Below are 20,345 nucleotides of genomic sequence, written 5' to 3'. Positions count from 1 at the left end.
ATTCTTGCTAGCGCTGTGACAAGCGCGCTTGTTAAAAAGTGCAACGAGTTGTTTAAGGTGGCTGGTAGCACTTGTTATCTGACAAAGAAGTATAATCATATAGATTTGAATAGCGCTAAAAGGATAGATATTAACAAATGTTTCTAGGCTACTTCCCTTTCATCAGTGGCCACAAGTCTGTAAGTGTATCACACGTTTAAGTCTTACCCTCAATAAAGCTACTACTGCTGCTGCTGCTACTACTACTACTCGCGCGCTTGTTGTTTCAGAAGAAATAAGGTCCCTAAACCAGAGCCCTACTTGCTTTTTATTTAAAAATCTTATTTATTTCTAGATTTTTCCACAACGTGCAATGAGCAATAACCATCATAACAAAATCATATCAAAACAAGCTTCTCGTGATAGCATATTGCTGAGGGTGGTACTGCCAGTTATCGCTACTTCCCTTTTAATGTACATTCTCCCTCCTCACCGAAGTCGAATAAGTGTAACATGTTCACTCGCGGTGCTTATTCAGGGCAGACGCAAATATTATAATTTGCGTAATTACAGGAATGTTGTTATCAGAGTGAGACTAGTGTGTATACCAGCACGCAAACAAACACTTTGAATAGATTATGTTTTGCTTTTAATTGTGCAAAGATGAGCATTTATTACATAAACGTTTGTGGTTGAATGAGATACTCTGTATCCTGTGGCTAAGATTTAAGGATGTCTTAACGCACGGGCTAGATGGAGGGAAATTTATCAAGGTACGGATTGTCTTTCCTATATCTCAAAAATCTTTCCTGTTCCGCTATGTGTCGGGCTCTGATCTCCTCCATGTTTTGTGTTATGCGGTGATAGAACTCGTCTACGATTTGTTTTAGCTCGGCCTTGTATTGCTGTAGGTAAACGGCTGGAATGACAAAAATATCGCACGCTGTTAGATCAGTGCGTTCAACTGCTTTATTATAACCATATTAATGATGATTAGATTAACTCCTTTGGGTGTCATCAACATCAGTAAGTTACCACCATCTCAGTCAGCACTAAAAGAAAATCATCATCAGCTGCAACATCACTATAGCCAACATCTGCCCCACCGATACCATCACACCCATCACCACGAGTTATCACCATTTCCTTGACCACTACCATCACCACCACTAATAAATAATCACCATCATCATCACCACCATTCCCATGACCGAAACCCCCATTATCATCATGATGATAATCATCACCACTATTCACCACTACAAACAATCACCATCACCACCACCCTCACCACCACCACCATCAACCATCACCACCACCACTATCACCATCACCACTATCACCATTACCATCACCACCACCAGCACCATCACCACCAGCACCATTACCACCAGCACCATTACCATCACCACCACCACCAGCACAATCACCACCACCATCACCACCAGCACCATCACCATCACCATTACCATCACCATCACCACCACCACTACCACTATCACCACCACCACTATCACCATCACCACCAGCACCATCAACATCACCATCACCACCATCACCATCATCATCACAATCGCCACCATATACAAGATTAGCCATGGCGTCATTCTAGGCTCAACCACCAACGCCGCCTCTTTAAAAACAGCAAACAAAAACAGCAACAACCAAAATAGTATAAAATACACTAGCCGCAAAATTAACGACGATTCCAAAATCCTCTCCATAAAATCAACTGGCCCTCCACTTATCAGCATTTAACACCACGCTATTCCATGGTAACATAGAGATGGTCTTACCTCTATCACCGAGACCTTGCTGCCTTTTCGCTCCCCTCTTGCGCCGCACCGCGTCCAGACCCCCTCCCACGAGGAGACATCCCGTAAGGGCCAGGCACATCTTCCACACAATCCCTTTGAACACTTGACTACTGGCGTCAAAAAGACCAGAGCTTATTTCCTCTTCCATGGATGCGGGCGGTTTCTATGGAGGCGAGAATTTGCATTACTTATTACTGCTAAAAAAAGAAAAGTAGGCGGTGCAAGCAGAAGAAAAGGTATGATAGGTTACTGTCAGCAGTAGAAGATATCTGATAGGTTACTGTCAGCAGCAGAAGATATCTGATTGGTTACTGTCAGCAGTAGAAGATATCTGATTGGTTACTGTCAGCAGTAGAAGATATCTGATTGGTTACTGTCAGCAGTAGAAGATATCTGATTGGTTACTGTCAGCAGCAGAGAAATCTGATTGATCAGTATTAGTAGAAGAAGATATATGACTAGTTACGGTCAGGAGTAGGAGAGATCTGATTGGTTACTGTCAGCAGCAGAGAAATCTGATTGATCAGTATTAGTAGAAGAAGATATATGACTAGTTACGGCCAGGAGTAGGAGAGATCTGATTGGTTAGTGTCAGTAGAAGAAGATATCTGATTGGTTACTGTCAGCAGCAGGAGAGATCTGATTGGTCAGTGTCCGTAGAAGAAAATATCTGATTGGTCATTGTCAGCAACAGGAGAGACCTGATTGTTCGGTGTCAGCAGTAGGGGAGATCTGATTGGTCAGTGTCAGTAGAAGAAAATATATAAGATTAGTTAAGGTACGGTCAGCAGCAGGAGAGATCTGATTGGTTACTGTCAGCAGCAGGAGAGATCTGATTGGTCGGTGTCAGCAGCAGGAGAGATCTGATTGGTCGGTGTCAGCAGCAGGAGAGATCTGATTGGTCGGTGTCAGCAGCAGGGAAGATCTGATAGGTCGGTGTCAGCAGCAGGAGAGATCTGATTGGTCAGTGTCAGCAGCAGGGGAGATCTGATTGGTCGGTGTCAGCAGCAGGGGAGATCTGATAGGTCGGTGTCAGCAGCAGGGGAGATCTGATTGGTCGGTGTCAGCAGCAGGGGAGATCTGATAGGTCGGTGTCAGCAGTAGGGGAGATCTGATAGGTTAGTGTTAGCATAAGATTGTAAAAAGAGATCTATTGATGGTTACCTGTATCTTTGGGAGATTGTCCCTGATGTGAGAGTAGATGTGTGCTTGGTGGTACTTCATGTAGTCACGTATACACAGTTGAAGTTTCCCAACGCGACTAGTCATCACCATGCCGTAAACCAGCTCGTACCCGAACAACTGAGAGACCCGCGCACGTCCCGCGGGTAGATCAAACAGCTTGCTGCGACCGTTTGCTATGTACGCATCCACGAGAACTCCTCTCACTTGTTTGGTTATAATCGCGCGGCGGAGGTCCTCATAGCTGTGATACTCGGACTCTACAACATGAAACAGAGACTTAATCGGCTATTGTTATTGGGTGATACTCGATAGTGCTTAAAGAGTCTCTGACAGTCGCCATTTTGTCATCCTAGCAAAGTGTACCAAGTTGAGAAGCCAATTTGTGGAAGCTGTTCGGAATTTTTCTGTTGAATTCGGTAAATAAACCATAAGATATTATTTTTAGGTGGTTGCTTTGAGATTTCTTGACATTTTAATTTCTTTATAATTTAATTTGTGTCCCAATTTTGGGTTGAAATCAATAACAAAGGCGTGGCTGACAAGAGCTCTTGAATGTACCCGGTGAGTTGAAAAAAACGCAGTGCTTTAAATGAATAAACTAATGTCTTTTGTTGTCTTGAAAGAAATATACGAAAATTTAACTTCAAGGCGAGGTTGTTCTCTTAATCATCCACACTGTGTTTCAAGTATTCGTAAAAATAGCAAACCAAAAATCATATTGTATACCAACATGGGTAGCGTGCTAGGAAGCTTTGTTACAATTTTATACTTTTACCTGTTTTGGGGTCGTTGGGCAAATCGAGTAGTAAGTTGGGCGAGTGTGTTGTGCGTGGCGATAACAAACCTGTATTGACGCGTGCATTTCGTCGTACCGCGATGTTGTATTCAACAGAACCCGTAATGGCGCCCACCTGAAAAACATCGCAATGCTTCAGTCTTGATAAAGTTTACTTTCCTATAGTTCCAAATCGGGTTACGGATTGGCTGCACAAGCCATTCAATTTACAAAATCATCGATAATAAAATCGTCATCATTTTATCACCAGCATCGCCATCATTGTAATTATGAACTTTATTTAGCAACAACACAAACTAAGAGCATCTACGATATCTAATTCATCGACATCATCGCCAGCGTGTAGCTACGGGGTGCGCCTCCACCTTGGCCGAAAAAATGGGTTTAAATATGATACCTTTGACTGCGCACCCTCCCCCACCCCCCCAGCATACCCCCCCAGCATATCCCCCCAACATATCCCCCCCAGCGTATCCCCCCAGCATGTCCCCTCAGCGTATCCTCCAAGCATATCCCCCAGCATATCCCCCCAGCATATCCCTCCCAGCATATCCCCCCAGCATATCCTGGCCTCGCGCATGAACGACACATTTTAACTTTAGCATCATGTTAAAAAGTGGCACTCATCCCGTTCCCCATGGTTACCACTCACCCCTCCCCCCAAGTACCTTGATGCCATAGACGTTGAACGTCGCTGCATTGATGGTGTGTGACACGAGTGATGTCGTGACCTGCGCAGTGAGCATGGAAACAAGCACGAGCCCGCACCACATGTAACAGATGGTCAGCAGTCTCGCAGTCACGCTCTTCGGTGCTCGGTAACCTCAAAGTCCTAGAGAAACATATCATAATTATCACGCCATGCCAATGTTAACATTGTCTGAAAAAGACTTGCCCACCTACCACTGTCTGACATTGCCTTACCCACCTCTTCCTCTTCTGACATTGCCTTGCCCACCCCACCCTGTATGACATTACCTTACCCCTACCCCTCTCCAGTGTGACATTGCCTTGCCCACCCCACCCTGTATGACATTACCTTACCCCTACCCCTCTCCAGTGTGACATTGCCTTGCCCACCCAACCCTGTATGACATTACCTTACCCCTACCCCTCTCCAGTGTGACATTGCCTTGCCCACCCCACCCTGTATGAGATTACCTTACCCCTACCCCTCTCCAGTGTGACATTGCCTAGCCCACCCCACCCTGTATGACATTGCCTTACCCCTACCCCTCTCCAGTGTGACATTGCCTTGCCCACCCCACCCTGTATGACATTACCTTACCCCTACCCCTCTCCAGTGTGACATTGCCTAGCCCACCCCACCCTGTATGACATTACCTTACCCCTACCCCTCTCCAGTATGACATTGCCTAGCCCACCCCACCCTGTATGACATTGCCTTACCCCTACCCCTCTCCAGTGTGACATTGCCTAGCCCACCCCACCCTGTATGACATTGCCTTACCCCTACCCCTCTCCAGTGTGACATTGCCTAGCCCACCCCACCCTGTATGACATTGCCTTACCCCTACCCCTCTCCAGTGTGACATTGCCTTGCCCACCCAACCCCTGTATGACATTGCCTTACCCCTACCCCTCTCCAGGGTGACATTGCCTTGCCCACCCCACCCCTGTATGACATTACCTTACCCCTACCCCTCTCCAGTGTGACATTGCCTAGCCCACCCCACCCTGTATGACATTGCCTTACCCCTACCCCTCTCCAGTGTGACATTGCCTAGCCCACCCCACCCTGTATGACATTACCTTACCCCTACCCCTCTCCAGTGTGACATTGCCTTGCCCACCCCACCCCTGTATGACATTGCCTTACCCCTACCCCTCTCCAGGGTGACATTGCCTTGCCCACCCAACCCCTGTATGACATTGCCTTACCCCTACCCCTCTCAAGGGTGACATTGCCTTGCCCACCCCACCCCTGTATGACATTACCTTACCCCTACCCCTCTCCAGTGTGACATTGCCTAGCCCACCCCACCCTGTATGACATTGCCTTACCCCTACCCCTCTCCAGTGTGACATTGCCTAGCCCACCCCACCCTGTATGACATTGCCTTACCCCTACCCCTCTCCAGGGTGACATTGCCTTGCCCACCCCACCCCTGTATGACATTACCTTACCCCTACCCCTCTCCAGTGTGACATTGCCTAGCCCACCCCACCCTGTATGACATTGCCTTACCCCTACCCCTCTCCAGTGTGACATTGCCTAGCCGACCCCACCCCTGTATGACATTACCTTACCCCTACCCCTCTCCAGTGTGACATTGCCTAGCCCACCCCACCCTGTATGACATTACCTTACCCCTACCCCTCTCCAGTATGACATTGCCTTGCCCACCCCACCCTGTATGACATTACCTTACCCCTACCCCTCTCCAGTGTGACATTGCCTTGCCCACCCCACCCCTGTATGACATTACCTTACCCCTACCCCTCTCCAGGGTGACATTGCCTTGCCCACCCCACCCTGTATGACATTACCTTACCCCTACCCCTCTCCAGTGTGACATTGCCTTGCCCACCCCACCCTGTATGACATTACCTTACCCCTACCCCTCTCCAGTGTGACATTGCCTTGCCCACCCCACCCTGTATGACATTACCTTACCCCTACCCCTCTCCAGGGTGACATTGCCTTGCCCACCCCACCCTGTATGACATTACCTTACCCCTACCCCTCTCCAGTGTGACATTGCCTTGCCCACCCCACCCCTGTATGACATTGCCTTACCCCTACCCCTCTCCAGTGTGACATTGCCTAGCCCACCCCACCCCTGTATGACATTACCTTACCCCTACCCCTCTCCAGTGTGACATTGCCTTGCCCACCCCACCCCTGTATGACATTGCCTTACCCCTACCCCTCTCCAGTGTGACATTGCCTAGCCCACCCCACCCCTGTATGACATTACCTTACCCCTACCCCTCTCCAGTGTGACATTGCCTTGCCCACCCAACCCCTGTATGACATTACCTTACCCCTACCCCTCTCCAGTCTGACATTGCCTAGCCCACCCCAAATTGTGTGACTTACCACCGCCCATATAGTTATCCCAGCGATGTAGATGAATATCAGCATCAACACGAGTAACGTCCAGCTGTCCAATATCGCATTAGAGAAGGCTGAAGATGACTCTTGGGATTCCTGTGGTGGGACTATTAGCGCGACGCCTGGGGCGATGATTATCTGCACAAATTTGTGCACGCCGTACTTTTCTTGCCCCTTGAAGCCGCTGACCGGAAATGTCAAGTCGGTTTCTCCGACTGTGCCCTGGGTTAGACGGGAGATGTTGTGTTTCTCTGCTTCCCCTCCTTCTCCGTCAAGCTGGAAGTCAATAACTGCGCAGGAAACCATAAGACACAGGCAGGTGTTTAGGGGAATGTGAAGGGTACGAGCGCACCCTGCTACCTAAATTTGCATACTACCACCCTCCAGAAAAATGTCACGAGAACAATATTTTGAAAATGACACCTGAGCCCAGCAACGCTAAATTCGGACCCATATATGTCTAATTAGTTATTTAAATGATTGCTGGTGAATGACAATCCATAATTGTTAGATATGCTGGGATACCTGTGGTGCCGTGACCATTATAGCAGACCCCGCAGCACCCTTGGATAACCTCGTTCAGGATCCATGGCACGATTCCCGTCAAGGACGATGAATTGTTGCGTGTGACGTAAGGCTCCACCAGGTAGTATGACGTGGATAGGTGACGAGTGCAGCGACACGTCTCTGAAAGGCAGAATGTGAGTCACGCGATCCAGCACGTCACCCAAACTAATATGTAACAACGTACGCTAACACATCGCTTTTGTCACTATTTTCTCACGTAACCCAACATGTCCCTCTTCTAAATAGTCTACTAAGGCGAGTACGCCTGAATTCCTGTGGTGATAAAAGACAAGTGTTTCTCGAAATAAAAGATTCCCTACAAGTTTACATGAGATTTCACCATTTAGCGGCCAAGAAAAAGCAAGCAACAGAAGCAAATGATTAAAACAGTTTTCCGAATATAAAATGCAATCTCCTTATAAAGAGGAGACCGAGGAAAAAAAAACAAATGACTAGTGACACGAATAAATGTTTGATGTGCCTTGATGGTAATGAGGCGTCACGCAAACTGTCACTTCACGCAAGTCAAGACACCTTAGCTCCAAAGGCAGGCTTACTCGTGACTCCCTCGCCCTCGATGGTGAGGCGTCACGCAAACTAACACGTCACGCAAGTCAAAACACCTTACCTCCATAGACAGACTGACTCGTGACTCCCTGGCTCTTGATGGTGAGGCGTCACGCTAACTAACACGTCACACAAACTAACACGTCACGCAAACTAACACGTCACGCAAGCCTAAACACCTTACCTCCATAGACAGACTGACTCGTGACTCCCTGGCCCTTGATGGTGAGGCGTCACGCTAACTAACACGTCACACAAACTAACACGTCACGCAAACTAACACGTCACGCAAGTCAAAACACCTTACCTCCATAAACAGGCTGACTCGTGACTCCCTGGCCCTTGATGGTGAGGCGTCACGCTAACTAACACGTCACACAAACTAACACGTCACGCAAACTAACACGTCACGCAAGTCAAAACACCTTACCTCCATAGACAGGCTGACTCGTGACTCCCTGGCCCTTGATGGTGAGGCCAACAGCCCGTACTGCATACACCGCGTAGTTCTCTAGACCTCTCAGCACGGTCGAGTTCACGTCCGGGCCAACTGTCATATTCAACTCCACGCCCTTTACTTCCTTACCCGTGTCTCGGACTTGCATGTAAAATATCCGGTATCCGATTAACACGCCGTGGGTAAATCCTCGGGGGATTGGGCCCCAAGACACGTTTAAACCGTCAGGGGCGGTGAAGTTTAAAACGGTGACGTTTATTGGTGGCTTGCTAGGAACTGACAAAAATAGACAGGATCCATGTAAATGTCGGACACCACCACTTCAAATTCTCAATTACCAAATGGTAAAAAGACGCTTTATGACTGGCAAACATTTTATGCTTACCTGATTCATCAGTTAGTCCCGTATGCTCTTTGCTAAGCACCCCATGACCCTTGGCTGTGTATCCTAGCAACCAGAAGGAGTACCAATTCGACGCCTTGAGCTCCGTCACGTGGTATGACGTCACACTTGGCGGGAGCGTGACGTTGGTTCGGCTGTGATTATTAGTGGTGAGACTGTAATAAAGAACGTAGCCGAGGAGGATGCCATGTGTTTGAGGCGCGGGGATTGGTGACCAGGACACGTTCAGGCTGGAGTAGCTTGATAGCGTCACGGTAATGTTTGGAGGAGGAAGACTGGGTGCTAGCGGTAGATTACAAGAAAAAGGTCATCAGGGACATGAGGCACTGAAATATGGAGAATGAATGGAGGGCGGACAGAGGAAACGGAAGGCACACAAATGGACAAATATGCAAGGAGGACAGACGAATAGACAGAAAGGGGCCGTAGAAGAGGTACATTATTTAAAAATAAAACTATAAGGAAATGACCATTATGGGTGTGGCTGTACCCCCCAAAATATTTTCTTCATGTTTCTGTATCGTGCACCCCTCCCCTCCCCCCAAAACACACATATATCGAGGCCTCCCTCCCCTCCCCCCCCATACACACATATCTCGAGTATCCCCTCCCCCCATACACACATATCCCGAGGTACCCCTCCCTTCCCCCCATATACACATATCTCGTGGCACCCCTCCCTTCCCCCCATATACACATATCTCGTGGCACCCCTCCCCTCCCCACATACACACATATCTCGTGGCACCCCTCCCCTCCCCCCATACACGCATATCCCGAGGCACCCCTCCCCTCCCCCCAATACACACATATCTCGAGGCACCCCTCCCCTCCCCCCAATACACACATATCTCGAGGCTCCCCTCCCCTCCTCCCATACACACATATCTCAAGGCATCCCTCCCCTCCCCCCCATACACACACATCTCGAGGCAGCCCTCCCCCCATACACACATATCTCGAGGCACCCCTCCCCCCATACACACATATCTCGAGGCACCCCTTCTCTCCCCCCATACACACATATCTCGAGGCACCCCTCCCCCCCATACACACATAACTCGAGGCACCCCTTCCCTCCCCCCATACACACATATCTCGAGGCCTGCTACAGCTCTGAGATATGCACGCAGACAGAAAGACAATTTAGACTTATATACACACAAGTTGACAAACAAATTCACAGATGTACAACCGGACGGACGGACGGACGGACAGAAGACAGACAGACAGATGGACCGACAGAAGGACTCACTGTCTTCTTCAGTGTGGGCGTAGATAGGTTGGCTCATGACACCCTCATGTCTGGTCACGCCCATCACCCGCAAGCTGTAGTTTGTATATCTCCTGAGACCCGTCAGCTCAACCGACGACTGTGTTTCCGGTACAGTCACGTGACTGTAGTTGGCGTGACCAAGCGTTGCATTACTTGTTGCGTTACTTGTGAGATTGAATGGAACTACTGCGTAAAGAATTTTATAGAAGCGCAGGATTCCGGCGACAAGGGCGGGATCTATCCTTTGCCACGTAACCAGGAGGGAGGTGGAGCTCGTGTTACGCGCGGTCACATTCTTCGGAGAAACTTGGGGGTCTGGGTACAAAAAATCAACACATTGACAATCGATACATTGACAGACAAGGAAAAGCTGCTTTGAAATGGGACGCTTTAAGACATCAATGCCGTACACTTATGATACAAAAATGCGCACGGCTCTCTATTATAGTGAACTAAATTATGCAGTAACAGTGAAAACCTGATGCGTGACATTTAAGAGTCTAAAGGTAAGAGTCTCGACATAAGACATGACATGTCTATCTGACATAACACCCACACACCATAACATGGCACACACTATGCGTGACAGTCCTACGAGGTCCATGACATGTAAGAGCTATGGTATTCTATTACCTTCGTGTTTAGTCCTTGCTATGAATACTTCGACATTGGCAGTGATCCTTTATTTAGAAAGTATACATGGCTATCTGGTGTTGCGTGACAGTCATATGTGCGTCATATACAAAGCGTGACAGTCACACAAGAAGCGGGACATTTGCGAACCATGGTATCACCTCACCTTCGTCGTCAGTCCTGACTGTGAATACTTCACTCCACGGGCCGTAACCCTTGATGGTGAAGGCGCGCACTGCTATCTGGTACAGCGAATATGGCTCCAGGCCTGTTATGGTGTAGTTACGCTGCCAGGCAGGGAGAGGCACAAGGGTAGAGACTGGGTCTAGCGTCCTACGGTGACGCACATGGGCTGTGTGGTGCTGTGATATGATAAAATCAACTTAATGAGTAAGCAGGCCCGTCCTGATTGCATATAAAAATGAAGTGGACGTTTGTATTTTTCAGAGCTAAAGTATCAAAGTTTCTATCAAACCCGTAATGGTCAGAGTCGTGCTCGTGTCTTAACTTAAATAAGATAATAGCAATGTTATTACGTTGATCATGATTAAGATTACAGTCACAGTTACGTCTCAGGCACGGTCAAAGTTACGTTCACGTCTCAGGCAGGGTAAAGTCACGGTGATGTCTCAGGCAGGGTCAAAGTCAAGCGGTCACGTCTCAGTCACGGTCAAAGTCACGCGGTCACGTCTCATGCAGGGTCAAAGTCACGTTCACGTCTCAGTCAGAGTCAAAGTGGCGGTCACGTCTCAGACAGGGCCAAGGCCACGTTCACGTCTTAGTCAGAGTCAAAGTGACGGTCAAGTCAAGGTCACGACCAAAGGCATGGTCATGTCTCTGTCACGGTCAAAGTCACGGTTACGTCTCAGGCAGGGTCAAAGTCACGTTCACGTTTCAGTCAGAGTCAAAGTTGCGGTCACGTCTCAGGCAGGGCCAAGGCCACGTTCATGTCTCAGTCAGAGTCAAAGTGACGGTCAAGTCAAGGTCACGACCAAAGGCATGGTCATGTCTCTGTCACGGTCAAAGTCACGGTCACGTTCAGGCAGGGTCAAAGTCACGGTCACATCTCAGGCAGGGTCAAAGTCACGGTCACGTCTCAGGCAGGGTCCAAGTCGCGGTAATGTCTCACTCAGGGTCAAAATGACAGTCACGTCTCAGTGAGGGTCAAAGTCACGCTCACGTCTCAGTCAGAGTCAAAGTGACGGTCAAGTCAAGGTCACGACCAAAGGCATGGCCACGTCTCAGGCAGGGTCAAAGTCACGGTCACGTCTCATTAAGGGTCAAAGTCACGTTCACGTCTCAGTCAGAGTCAAAGTGGCGGTCACGTCTCAGGCAGGGTCCAAGTCACGGTCATGTCTCACTCAGGGTCAAAATGACAGTCACGTCTCAGTGAGGGTCAAAGTCACGTTCACGTCTCAGTCAGAGTCAAAGTGACGGTCAAGTCAAGGTCACGACCAAAGGTATGGTCACGTCTCAGGCAGGGTCAAAGTGACGGTCACGTCTTAGGCAGAGCCAAAGTCACGTTCACGTCTCAGAGTCAAAGTGACGGTCAAGTCAAGGTCACGACAAAATGCATGGTCATATCTAAGTCACGTTTACGTCTCAGTGAGGGTAAAGTCACGGTGATGTCTCAGGCAGGGTCAAAGTCACGCGGTCACGTCTCAGTCAGGGTCAAAGTCACGCGGTCACGTCTCATGCAGGGTCAAAGTCATGTTCACGTCTCAGTCAGAGTCAAAATGACAGTCACGTCTCAGTGAGGGTCAAAGTCACGGTCACGTCTCATTAAGGGTCAAAGTCACGGTCACGTCTCAGGCAGAGTCAAAGTGGCGGTCACGCCTCAGGCAGGGTCAAAGTGACGGTCACGTCTCAGTTAGGGTCAAAGTCACGGTCACGTCAAGGTCACGACCATTGTCACGGTCACGACCACAGTCACGGTGACGTCAAAGTTGCAGTTACAGTCACAGTCAATGTCACGCTAACGGTCACGGCCACCGTCCCAATCATTGACGGTTACAGTCACGTCACATTCACGATCACAGGTATAGTTAAGAAATCCAAAATCCACTTCATACCTCTACTGATTGAATACTCCTGCGTCTACGGCCTGACCGCAATTCGCTGTCACCCCGCAGGCTCGTCTTGTTGTACATCAGCTCATGACCTAGAATAACCCCGTCCTGTTCCAAAAGAATGACGTCATACCACGTGACTGTGATAGCGTTTTTGCTAATATTGAACCCGGTGACGTTTGCTGGTGGTAGCGCGGGTACTGCGAAAGGCACAGAGAATAAAAGATTCTTAGTAATTTACAGGATATTCAATGTGATTTTTGCAAATGGATGCACCATTTTCGTTTGCGCCGTTTTAACCTCCTTGATAATAGGTTAAGAAATGGGTCTGGAGATAGTCACGTGGCATTCTCTATAGGTGTGAGACAATGAAGTGTAAAATTTTGTTTTAAGATGGTTATCAGGATTTTATTACAAATCAATAAGGTAAAATCATCTTTTATTAAGATTATTGCTACTAACAAAGAAAGACATTTGTCTATCAATAAATGGAAACAATAGCTAATGTTTGGCCGACTGGGGCTCTTTAAATAAAGAATATTAACTTACCATCTTGGTCGGTTGTAGAGTATACTGTAGCAGCCGGGCCGTGTCCCTTAACCGTTAGGGCATGGACACTAATGCTATAATTCACAAACTGATCCAGACCAGTCAAATTTACAGACAAAATTCCAGCACATACAACTTCCACTCTCCTCCTCAGGTCTACTCCGTCGACGCGGTGATAGGAGACTTGGTAACCACGGAGAACACCGTGAATGAAGAAGCTGTCACTCAGTGGTTGCCAGGCGACGGCTAGGCTTGTTGAGCTAGTGTTCTGGGCCTTTAGATTTGTCGGGGGTCGACTGGGAACTAGTAAATGAAAAAAAGGTTACAAATGAAAGAGATTGAAATGAATATTTGATTTTCCGTTAAGTCAATGATTTTAGATAAAATGACTAAGATCTATAACATCGGGAGTAATCCAGTTTTCGATGGGCATTTTACAAATCAACTCACCATTTCGAGCTTTGGAGGTGAGCGGTCCGGTATCGCGGGGTCCGGATCATAGGATACCGGACCTCACGAGAGCCAATCAGAGCGCGCGATTTGATGGATACCGGACCCCGAAAAAAAAAATTCGCTTATTTCTACCTTTTGATTGATTTTCTGTTATTTCTTTCATATTGTATGTTTATCCTGTTTACAGTCTTTTACCGCTAATCGATCAGAATAAAGATGTAAAATAAACCGTGGCGCGTACACAAACAGTACAAAAGATGACAGATTTGTTTGTTAATGAGGAAGTCATAAAGAAAATTATAGCCTAAGCTTTGCGCTATTTGCTTAGCAGTAGCCTTAATGTGACAGTTCGCCGGTATAAATCCGCCATTTCAAAACAAAAAGGCCTGTTTAGCCGCGGAGGGCTGGAACTAGTTTTGGTCTTGCGTTTTTCAGCATTGGCACCATCATGTACTTTACTGTCACGCACTGCATTGTCACGTACGCCACTGTAGCACATAAAAGTCACGTAATTCACTGTCGCGTTAATCATGGACGTGCTTCACTTTCACGTTAACCAACCCAAGTACCTCACTGTCAAGAGAACAAAGTGTCACGCACATCACTCTCACGTAAACCGAGTCATGTAAATCACTTTCACGTAAACAATGTCACGTACTCACTGTCACGTAAACCTGTCTCGTAACTTTTTGTCACCTAAACTAATGTCACGGACACAACACGGTCACTAACCCTGACTTACAGGTTAGCTAGCAGCTTGCATAACAGGTTAGCTAGCAGCTTGCATGAGTCCTATAACAGATTAGCTAGCAGCTTGCATGAGTCCTATAACAGGTTAGCTAGCAGCTTACACGAGTCCTATAACAGGTTAGCTAGCAGCTTGCATGAGTCCTATAACAGGTTAGCTAGCAGCTTGCATGAGTCCTATAACAGATTAGCTACCAGCTTGCATGAGTCCTATAATAAGTCAGCTAGCAGCTTGCATGAGTCCTATAACAGGTTAGCTAGCAGGTTACACGAGTCCTATAACAGGTTAGCTAGCAGCTTGCATGAGTCCTATAACAGGTTAGCTAGCAGCTTACACAAGTCCTATAACAGGTTAGCTAGCAGCTTGCATGAGTCCTAAAACAGGTTAGCTAGCAGCTTGCATGAGTCCTATAACAGGTTAGCTAGCAGCTTGCATGAGTCCTATAATAGGTTAGCTAGCAGCTTGCATGAGTCCTATAACAGGTTAGCTAGCAGCTTGCATGAGTCCTATAACAGGCTAGCTAGCAGCTTGCATGAGTCCTATAACAGGTTCGCTATCAGCTTGCATGAGTCCTATAACAGGTTAGCTACTAGCTTGCACGAGTCCTATAACAGGTTAGCTAGCAGCTTACACGAGTCCTATAACAGATTAGCTAGCAGCTTGCATGAGTCCTATAACAGGTTAGCTAGCAGCTTACACGAGTCCTATAACAGGTTAGCTAGCAGCTTGCATGAGTCCTATAACAGGTTAGCTAGCAGCTTGCATGAGTATTATAACAGATTAGCTACCAGCTTGCATGAGTCCTATAATAGGTTAGCTAGCAGCTTGCATGAGTCCTATAACAGGTTAGCTAGCAGGTTACACGAGTCCTATAACAGGTTAGCTAGCAGCTTGCATGAGTCCTATAACAGGTTAGCTAGCAACTTACACGAGTCCTATAACAGGTTAGCTAGCAGCTCGCATGAGTTCAATAACAGGTTAGCTAGCAGGTTACACGAGTCCTATAACAGGTTAGCTAGCAGCTTGCATGAGTCCTATAACAGGTTAGCTAGCAGCTTGCATGAGTCCTATAACAGGTTAGCTAGCAGGTTACACGAGTCCTATAACAGGTCAGCTAGCAGCTTGCATGAGTCCTATAACAGGTTAGCTAGCAGCTTACACGAGTCCTATAACAGGTTAGCTAGCAGCTTGCATGAGTCCTATAACAGGTTAGCTAGCAGCTTGCATGAGTCCTATAACAGATTAGCTACCAGCTTGCATGAGTCCTATAATAGGTTAGCTAGCAGCTTGCATGAGTCCTATAACAGGTTAGCTAGCAGCTTGCATGAGTCCTATAACAGGTTAGCTAGCAGCTTGCATGAGTCCTATAACAGGTTAGCTAGCAGGTTACACAAGTCCTATAACAGGTTAGCTAGCAGCTTGCATGAGTCCTATAACAGGTTAGCTAGCAGCTTACACGAGTCCTATAACAGGTTCGCTAGCAGGTTACACGAGTCCTATAACAGGTTAGCTAGCAGCTTGCATGAGTCCTATAACAGGTTAGCTAGCAGCTTGCATGAGTCCTATAACAGGTTAGCTAGCAGCTTGCATGAGTCCTATAACAGGTTAGCTAGCAGCTTACACGAGTCCTATAACAGGTTCGCTAGCAGGTTACACGAGTCCTATAACAGGTTCGCTAGCAGGTTACACGAGTCCTATAACAGGTTAGCTAGCAGCTCGCATGAGTCCAATAACAGGTTCGCTAGCAGCTCGCATGAGTCCAATAACAGGTTAGCTAGCAGCTTGCACGAGTCCTATAACAGGTTAGCTAGCAGCTCGCATGAGTCCTATAACAGGTTAGCTAGCAGCTTGCATGAGTCCTATAACAGGTTAGCTAGCAGCTTGCATGAGTCCTATAACAGGTTGTTCGCTAGCAGCTCGCATGAGTCCAATAACAGGTTAGCTAGCAGCTTGCATGAGTCCTATAACAGGTTAGCTAGCAGCTCGCATGAGTCCTATAACAGGTTAGCTAGCAGCTTACACGAGTCCTATAACAGGTTGTTCACTAGCAGCTCGCATGAGTCCTATAACAGGTTCGCTAGCAGCTTGCATGAGTCCTATAACAGGTTCGCTAGCAGCTTGCATGAGTCCTATAACAGGTTCGCTAGCAGCTTGCATGAGTCCTATAACAGGTTAGCTAGCAGCTTACACGAGTCCTATAACAGGTTCGCTACCAGCTTGCATGAGTCCTATAACAGGTTGTTCGCTAGCAGCTCGCATGAGTCCTATAACAGGTTCGCTACCAGCTTGCATGAGTCCTATAACAGGTTGTTCGCTAGCAGCTCGCATGAGTCCTATAACAGGTTAGCTAGCAGCTTGCATGAGTCCTATAACAGGTTAGCTAGCAGGTTACACGAGTCCTATAACAGGTTAGCTAGCAGCTTGCATGAGTCCTATAACAGGTTAGCTAGCAACTTACACGAGTCCTATAACAGGTTAGCTAGCAGCTCGCATGAGTTCAATAACAGGTTAGCTAGCAGGTTACACGAGTCCTATAACAGGTTAGCTAGCAGCTTGCATGAGTCCTATAACAGGTTAGCTAGCAGCTTGCATGAGTCCTATAACAGGTTAGCTAGCAGGTTACACGAGTCCTATAACAGGTCAGCTAGCAGCTTGCATGAGTCCTATAACAGGTTAGCTAGCAGCTTACACGAGTCCTATAACAGGTTAGCTAGCAGCTTGCATGAGTCCTATAACAGGTTAGCTAGCAGCTTGCATGAGTCCTATAACAGATTAGCTACCAGCTTGCATGAGTCCTATAATAGGTTAGCTAGCAGCTTGCATGAGTCCTATAACAGGTTAGCTAGCAGCTTGCATGAGTCCTATAACAGGTTAGCTAGCAGCTTGCATGAGTCCTATAACAGGTTAGCTAGCAGGTTACACAAGTCCTATAACAGGTTAGCTAGCAGCTTGCATGAGTCCTATAACAGGTTAGCTAGCAGCTTACACGAGTCCTATAACAGGTTCGCTAGCAGGTTACACGAGTCCTATAACAGGTTAGCTAGCAGCTTGCATGAGTCCTATAACAGGTTAGCTAGCAGCTTGCATGAGTCCTATAACAGGTTAGCTAGCAGCTTGCATGAGTCCTATAACAGGTTAGCTAGCAGCTTACACGAGTCCTATAACAGGTTCGCTAGCAGGTTACACGAGTCCTATAACAGGTTCGCTAGCAGGTTACACGAGTCCTATAACAGGTTAGCTAGCAGCTCGCATGAGTCCAATAACAGGTTCGCTAGCAGCTCGCATGAGTCCAATAACAGGTTAGCTAGCAGCTTGCACGAGTCCTATAACAGGTTAGCTAGCAGCTCGCATGAGTCCTATAACAGGTTAGCTAGCAGCTTGCATGAGTCCTATAACAGGTTAGCTAGCAGCTTGCATGAGTCCTATAACAGGTTGTTCGCTAGCAGCTCGCATGAGTCCAATAACAGGTTAGCTAGCAGCTTGCATGAGTCCTATAACAGGTTAGCTAGCAGCTCGCATGAGTCCTATAACAGGTTAGCTAGCAGCTTACACGAGTCCTATAACAGGTTGTTCACTAGCAGCTCGCATGAGTCCTATAACAGGTTCGCTAGCAGCTTGCATGAGTCCTATAACAGGTTCGCTAGCAGCTTGCATGAGTCCTATAACAGGTTCGCTAGCAGCTTGCATGAGTCCTATAACAGGTTAGCTAGCAGCTTACACGAGTCCTATAACAGGTTCGCTACCAGCTTGCATGAGTCCTATAACAGGTTGTTCGCTAGCAGCTCGCATGAGTCCTATAACAGGTTCGCTAGCAGCTTGCATGAGTCCTATAACAGGTTCGCTAGCAGCTCGCATGAGTCCTCTATTAGGTTAGCAATGACCACCACTTACCGTCCTCATCTGTCATGGCGTAGACAGGTGCACTCGGAACACCCTCGAATCTAGTCACGCCCACCACAACAGCACTGTAATTAGTGAACAACAACAGACCCGTGATCTCCACCGATACACCGCTGATCACAGGTACCGTCAGGCTACGACTTGTCGTATTAGGTCCAACCACAGGGTTCCCATCAAGGTCAAGCTCTGTTAGGATCACTTTGTAGTATTTGAGGATCCCCGCCACTTGGCTTGCGTGAATCGGTTGCCAGGTAACGGAGAGTGACGTATTACTTGTGTTGAAGACTTGTACGTTAGCTGGCGGGATCTTAGGGGCTGTAGAGAGTACAATTGAAGGTTTCTTGATATGCGATTTCTTGTTATATGTTTCCAGTCAATAAAATGAATCAATCAATGCTGGCACGAATTTAGGACTGCTTTAATGAAATAACATAAGGTGACTGCCACAAAATCACCAGTATATGTTTAAGCAACATTTATATCTAATGTCTACTAGCTAATAGCTTAAGTGTTGGGCTTGAAGATTTTGCCTCAAATATAACTTGATCGTCTGCTGAAACAGGTACCATCCACTTTCATCTTTACCAAGATGTGCGCTATCACAACTTTCACTAGGGTAAGCATAGGCAAATAGCTAGTGATAGGCAAGCTTAAGGTTGGTTCTCACTTGGACGTAAGGGCAAGTGGAACGCAGGTAGTTTCCGATTGTCACTAGAACATAAGCGCAAGAGAACGCAACTGCGTGATTTTCTTCCGCTTGCGCTTATGTTTGACAGATACATACTGCGCTTCCGTCCTAGTGAGAACCAATCTTTAATCTCCCTCCTTGACCACCTAAAAGCGATCCTTACCTATAAAAGAATCACAAGTCTTAGACCTCTCGCGTATAATATCTAAGATTCCGCCCAACCCGTCCCTCGCCGTATCCGAACAGCGCACCTGCGGTACCGTGCTCCCTCTATTACACTTTGAAACAAAAAAAAAAATAAGTACTAACCCTCTTCGTCGGTCTTGATGATAACAGGGGCACTCCACGGCCCCTCCCCCGCAACAGTATACGCGCACACCGTGATGACGTAATCAGTATATGGAAGAAGACCCGTCAGACTTGTGTTGAGGAGACGACTCTCCCTCACGGCAAAGTTAACCAAGTCCCCGGTCATGTGATAGCGAATTTTGTAGCCAACCAATCGTCCGTTTCTGTGAGTGGCTTCCACTGGTTGCCATAGCAATTGAAGACTACTGTCACTTGTGTTGTAGCCGCTGACATTAAGCGGTGGCGCAGATGGTGCTAAGGGGAACATGAGTAAATCATGTGTGAATATAAACACAGCAAACCTTACCGACTCTGATATAAACAAAGTAGACCTTTCCGTCTTTGATATAAACACAGCAAACTTTACCGTATCTGATATAAACACTGCAAACCTTACCGTCCTCCAAGGTGGTGCAGCTGATTGGCGGTGAATACGGCCCTTTGCCTTTCTCGTTGAACACAAGAACCGACATGTTGTATGTAGTGTATTCGTGGAGTTCACGCACATCGTACCACGCGCGCGAGGAACACGAGAGATGCTCACGCGCGATGCTCTCGTCACGCCACCCAACAAAACTCACGGCGTAACCAAGCACTATTCCGTGGACGTGGAAATGACTCAAAGCCCAAGTGAGACGGATGACGGTAGAGTTAAGCGCTAGGCACTGGACGGATTGAGGTGAGGCAGTCGGTACTAGTAGACGGAATTACAAAAATAAATGTTATTGATTGATCTTAAAGTGGCAGGCTTACCAGGCTGACCAGAATGCTTTGCATTGTTATTGCTTTCTCGTGCGTTCCGCTTGCGCTTACGTCAAAGTTGGTGATGAC

The 20,345-nt window shown here is 47.4% G+C and overlaps 2 protein-coding genes across 2 annotated transcripts; both read right to left on the bottom strand.

Annotated features, from left to right (window-relative positions):
* Positions 1–626: 626 nt before the first annotated feature.
* LOC125568309 lies at positions 627–4,591 on the bottom strand. The gene is made up of 5 exons (XM_048730263.1): positions 4,446–4,591; positions 3,826–3,892; positions 2,961–3,238; positions 1,776–1,959; positions 627–898 (listed from the first exon to the last, which is right to left on the bottom strand). Exons 1-5 carry the CDS (start codon positions 4,548–4,550, stop codon positions 729–731), a joined length of 804 nt encoding a protein of 267 aa, XP_048586220.1. The 5' UTR covers positions 4,551–4,591; the 3' UTR covers positions 627–728.
* On the bottom strand, positions 4,577–20,345 carry LOC125568282 (protein sidekick-1-like). The gene is made up of 12 exons (XM_048730190.1): positions 19,912–20,345; positions 19,476–19,769; positions 18,449–18,793; positions 13,378–13,680; positions 12,832–13,028; positions 10,926–11,121; positions 10,106–10,441; positions 8,833–9,132; positions 8,421–8,723; positions 7,382–7,543; positions 6,842–7,146; positions 4,577–4,609 (listed from the first exon to the last, which is right to left on the bottom strand). Exons 1-12 carry the CDS (start codon positions 19,985–19,987, stop codon positions 4,577–4,579), a joined length of 2,850 nt encoding a protein of 949 aa, XP_048586147.1. The 5' UTR covers positions 19,988–20,345.

The sequence above is a fragment of the Nematostella vectensis genome, chromosome 7 (genome assembly GCF_932526225.1).
Source record: "Nematostella vectensis chromosome 7, jaNemVect1.1, whole genome shotgun sequence".
NCBI lineage: Eukaryota > Metazoa > Cnidaria > Anthozoa > Actiniaria > Edwardsiidae > Nematostella > Nematostella vectensis.
The sequence above is the reverse complement of the archived record's forward strand: the minus strand, read 5'-3'. Positions and strand labels throughout refer to the sequence as shown.

Bases quoted from the DNA above. Each gene is read 5' to 3' on its own strand.
- LOC125568282 (XM_048730190.1), bottom strand. From the start codon at position 19,987: ATGTCGGTTCTTGTGTTCAACGAGAAAGGCAAAGGGCCGTATTCACCG. The intron at 7,147-7,381 runs GTATCCCAGCAT...TTTCCTGCGCAG, and splicing joins TAATGGTCACGGCACCACAG to TTATTGACTTCCAGCTTGAC. The intron at 4,610-6,841 runs GTAAGTCACACA...ATGTTTCTCTAG, and splicing joins GGATAACTATATGGGCGGTG to GACTTTGAGGTTACCGAGCA.
- LOC125568309 (XM_048730263.1), bottom strand. From the start codon at position 4,550: ATGTGGTGCGGGCTCGTGCTTGTTTCCATGCTCACTGCGCAGGTCACG. The intron at 3,893-4,445 runs GTACTTGGGGGG...GATGTTTTTCAG, and splicing joins TCAACGTCTATGGCATCAAG to GTGGGCGCCATTACGGGTTC. The intron at 1,960-2,960 runs GTAACCATCAAT...TCGCCTCCATAG, and splicing joins ACAATCTCCCAAAGATACAG to AAACCGCCCGCATCCATGGA.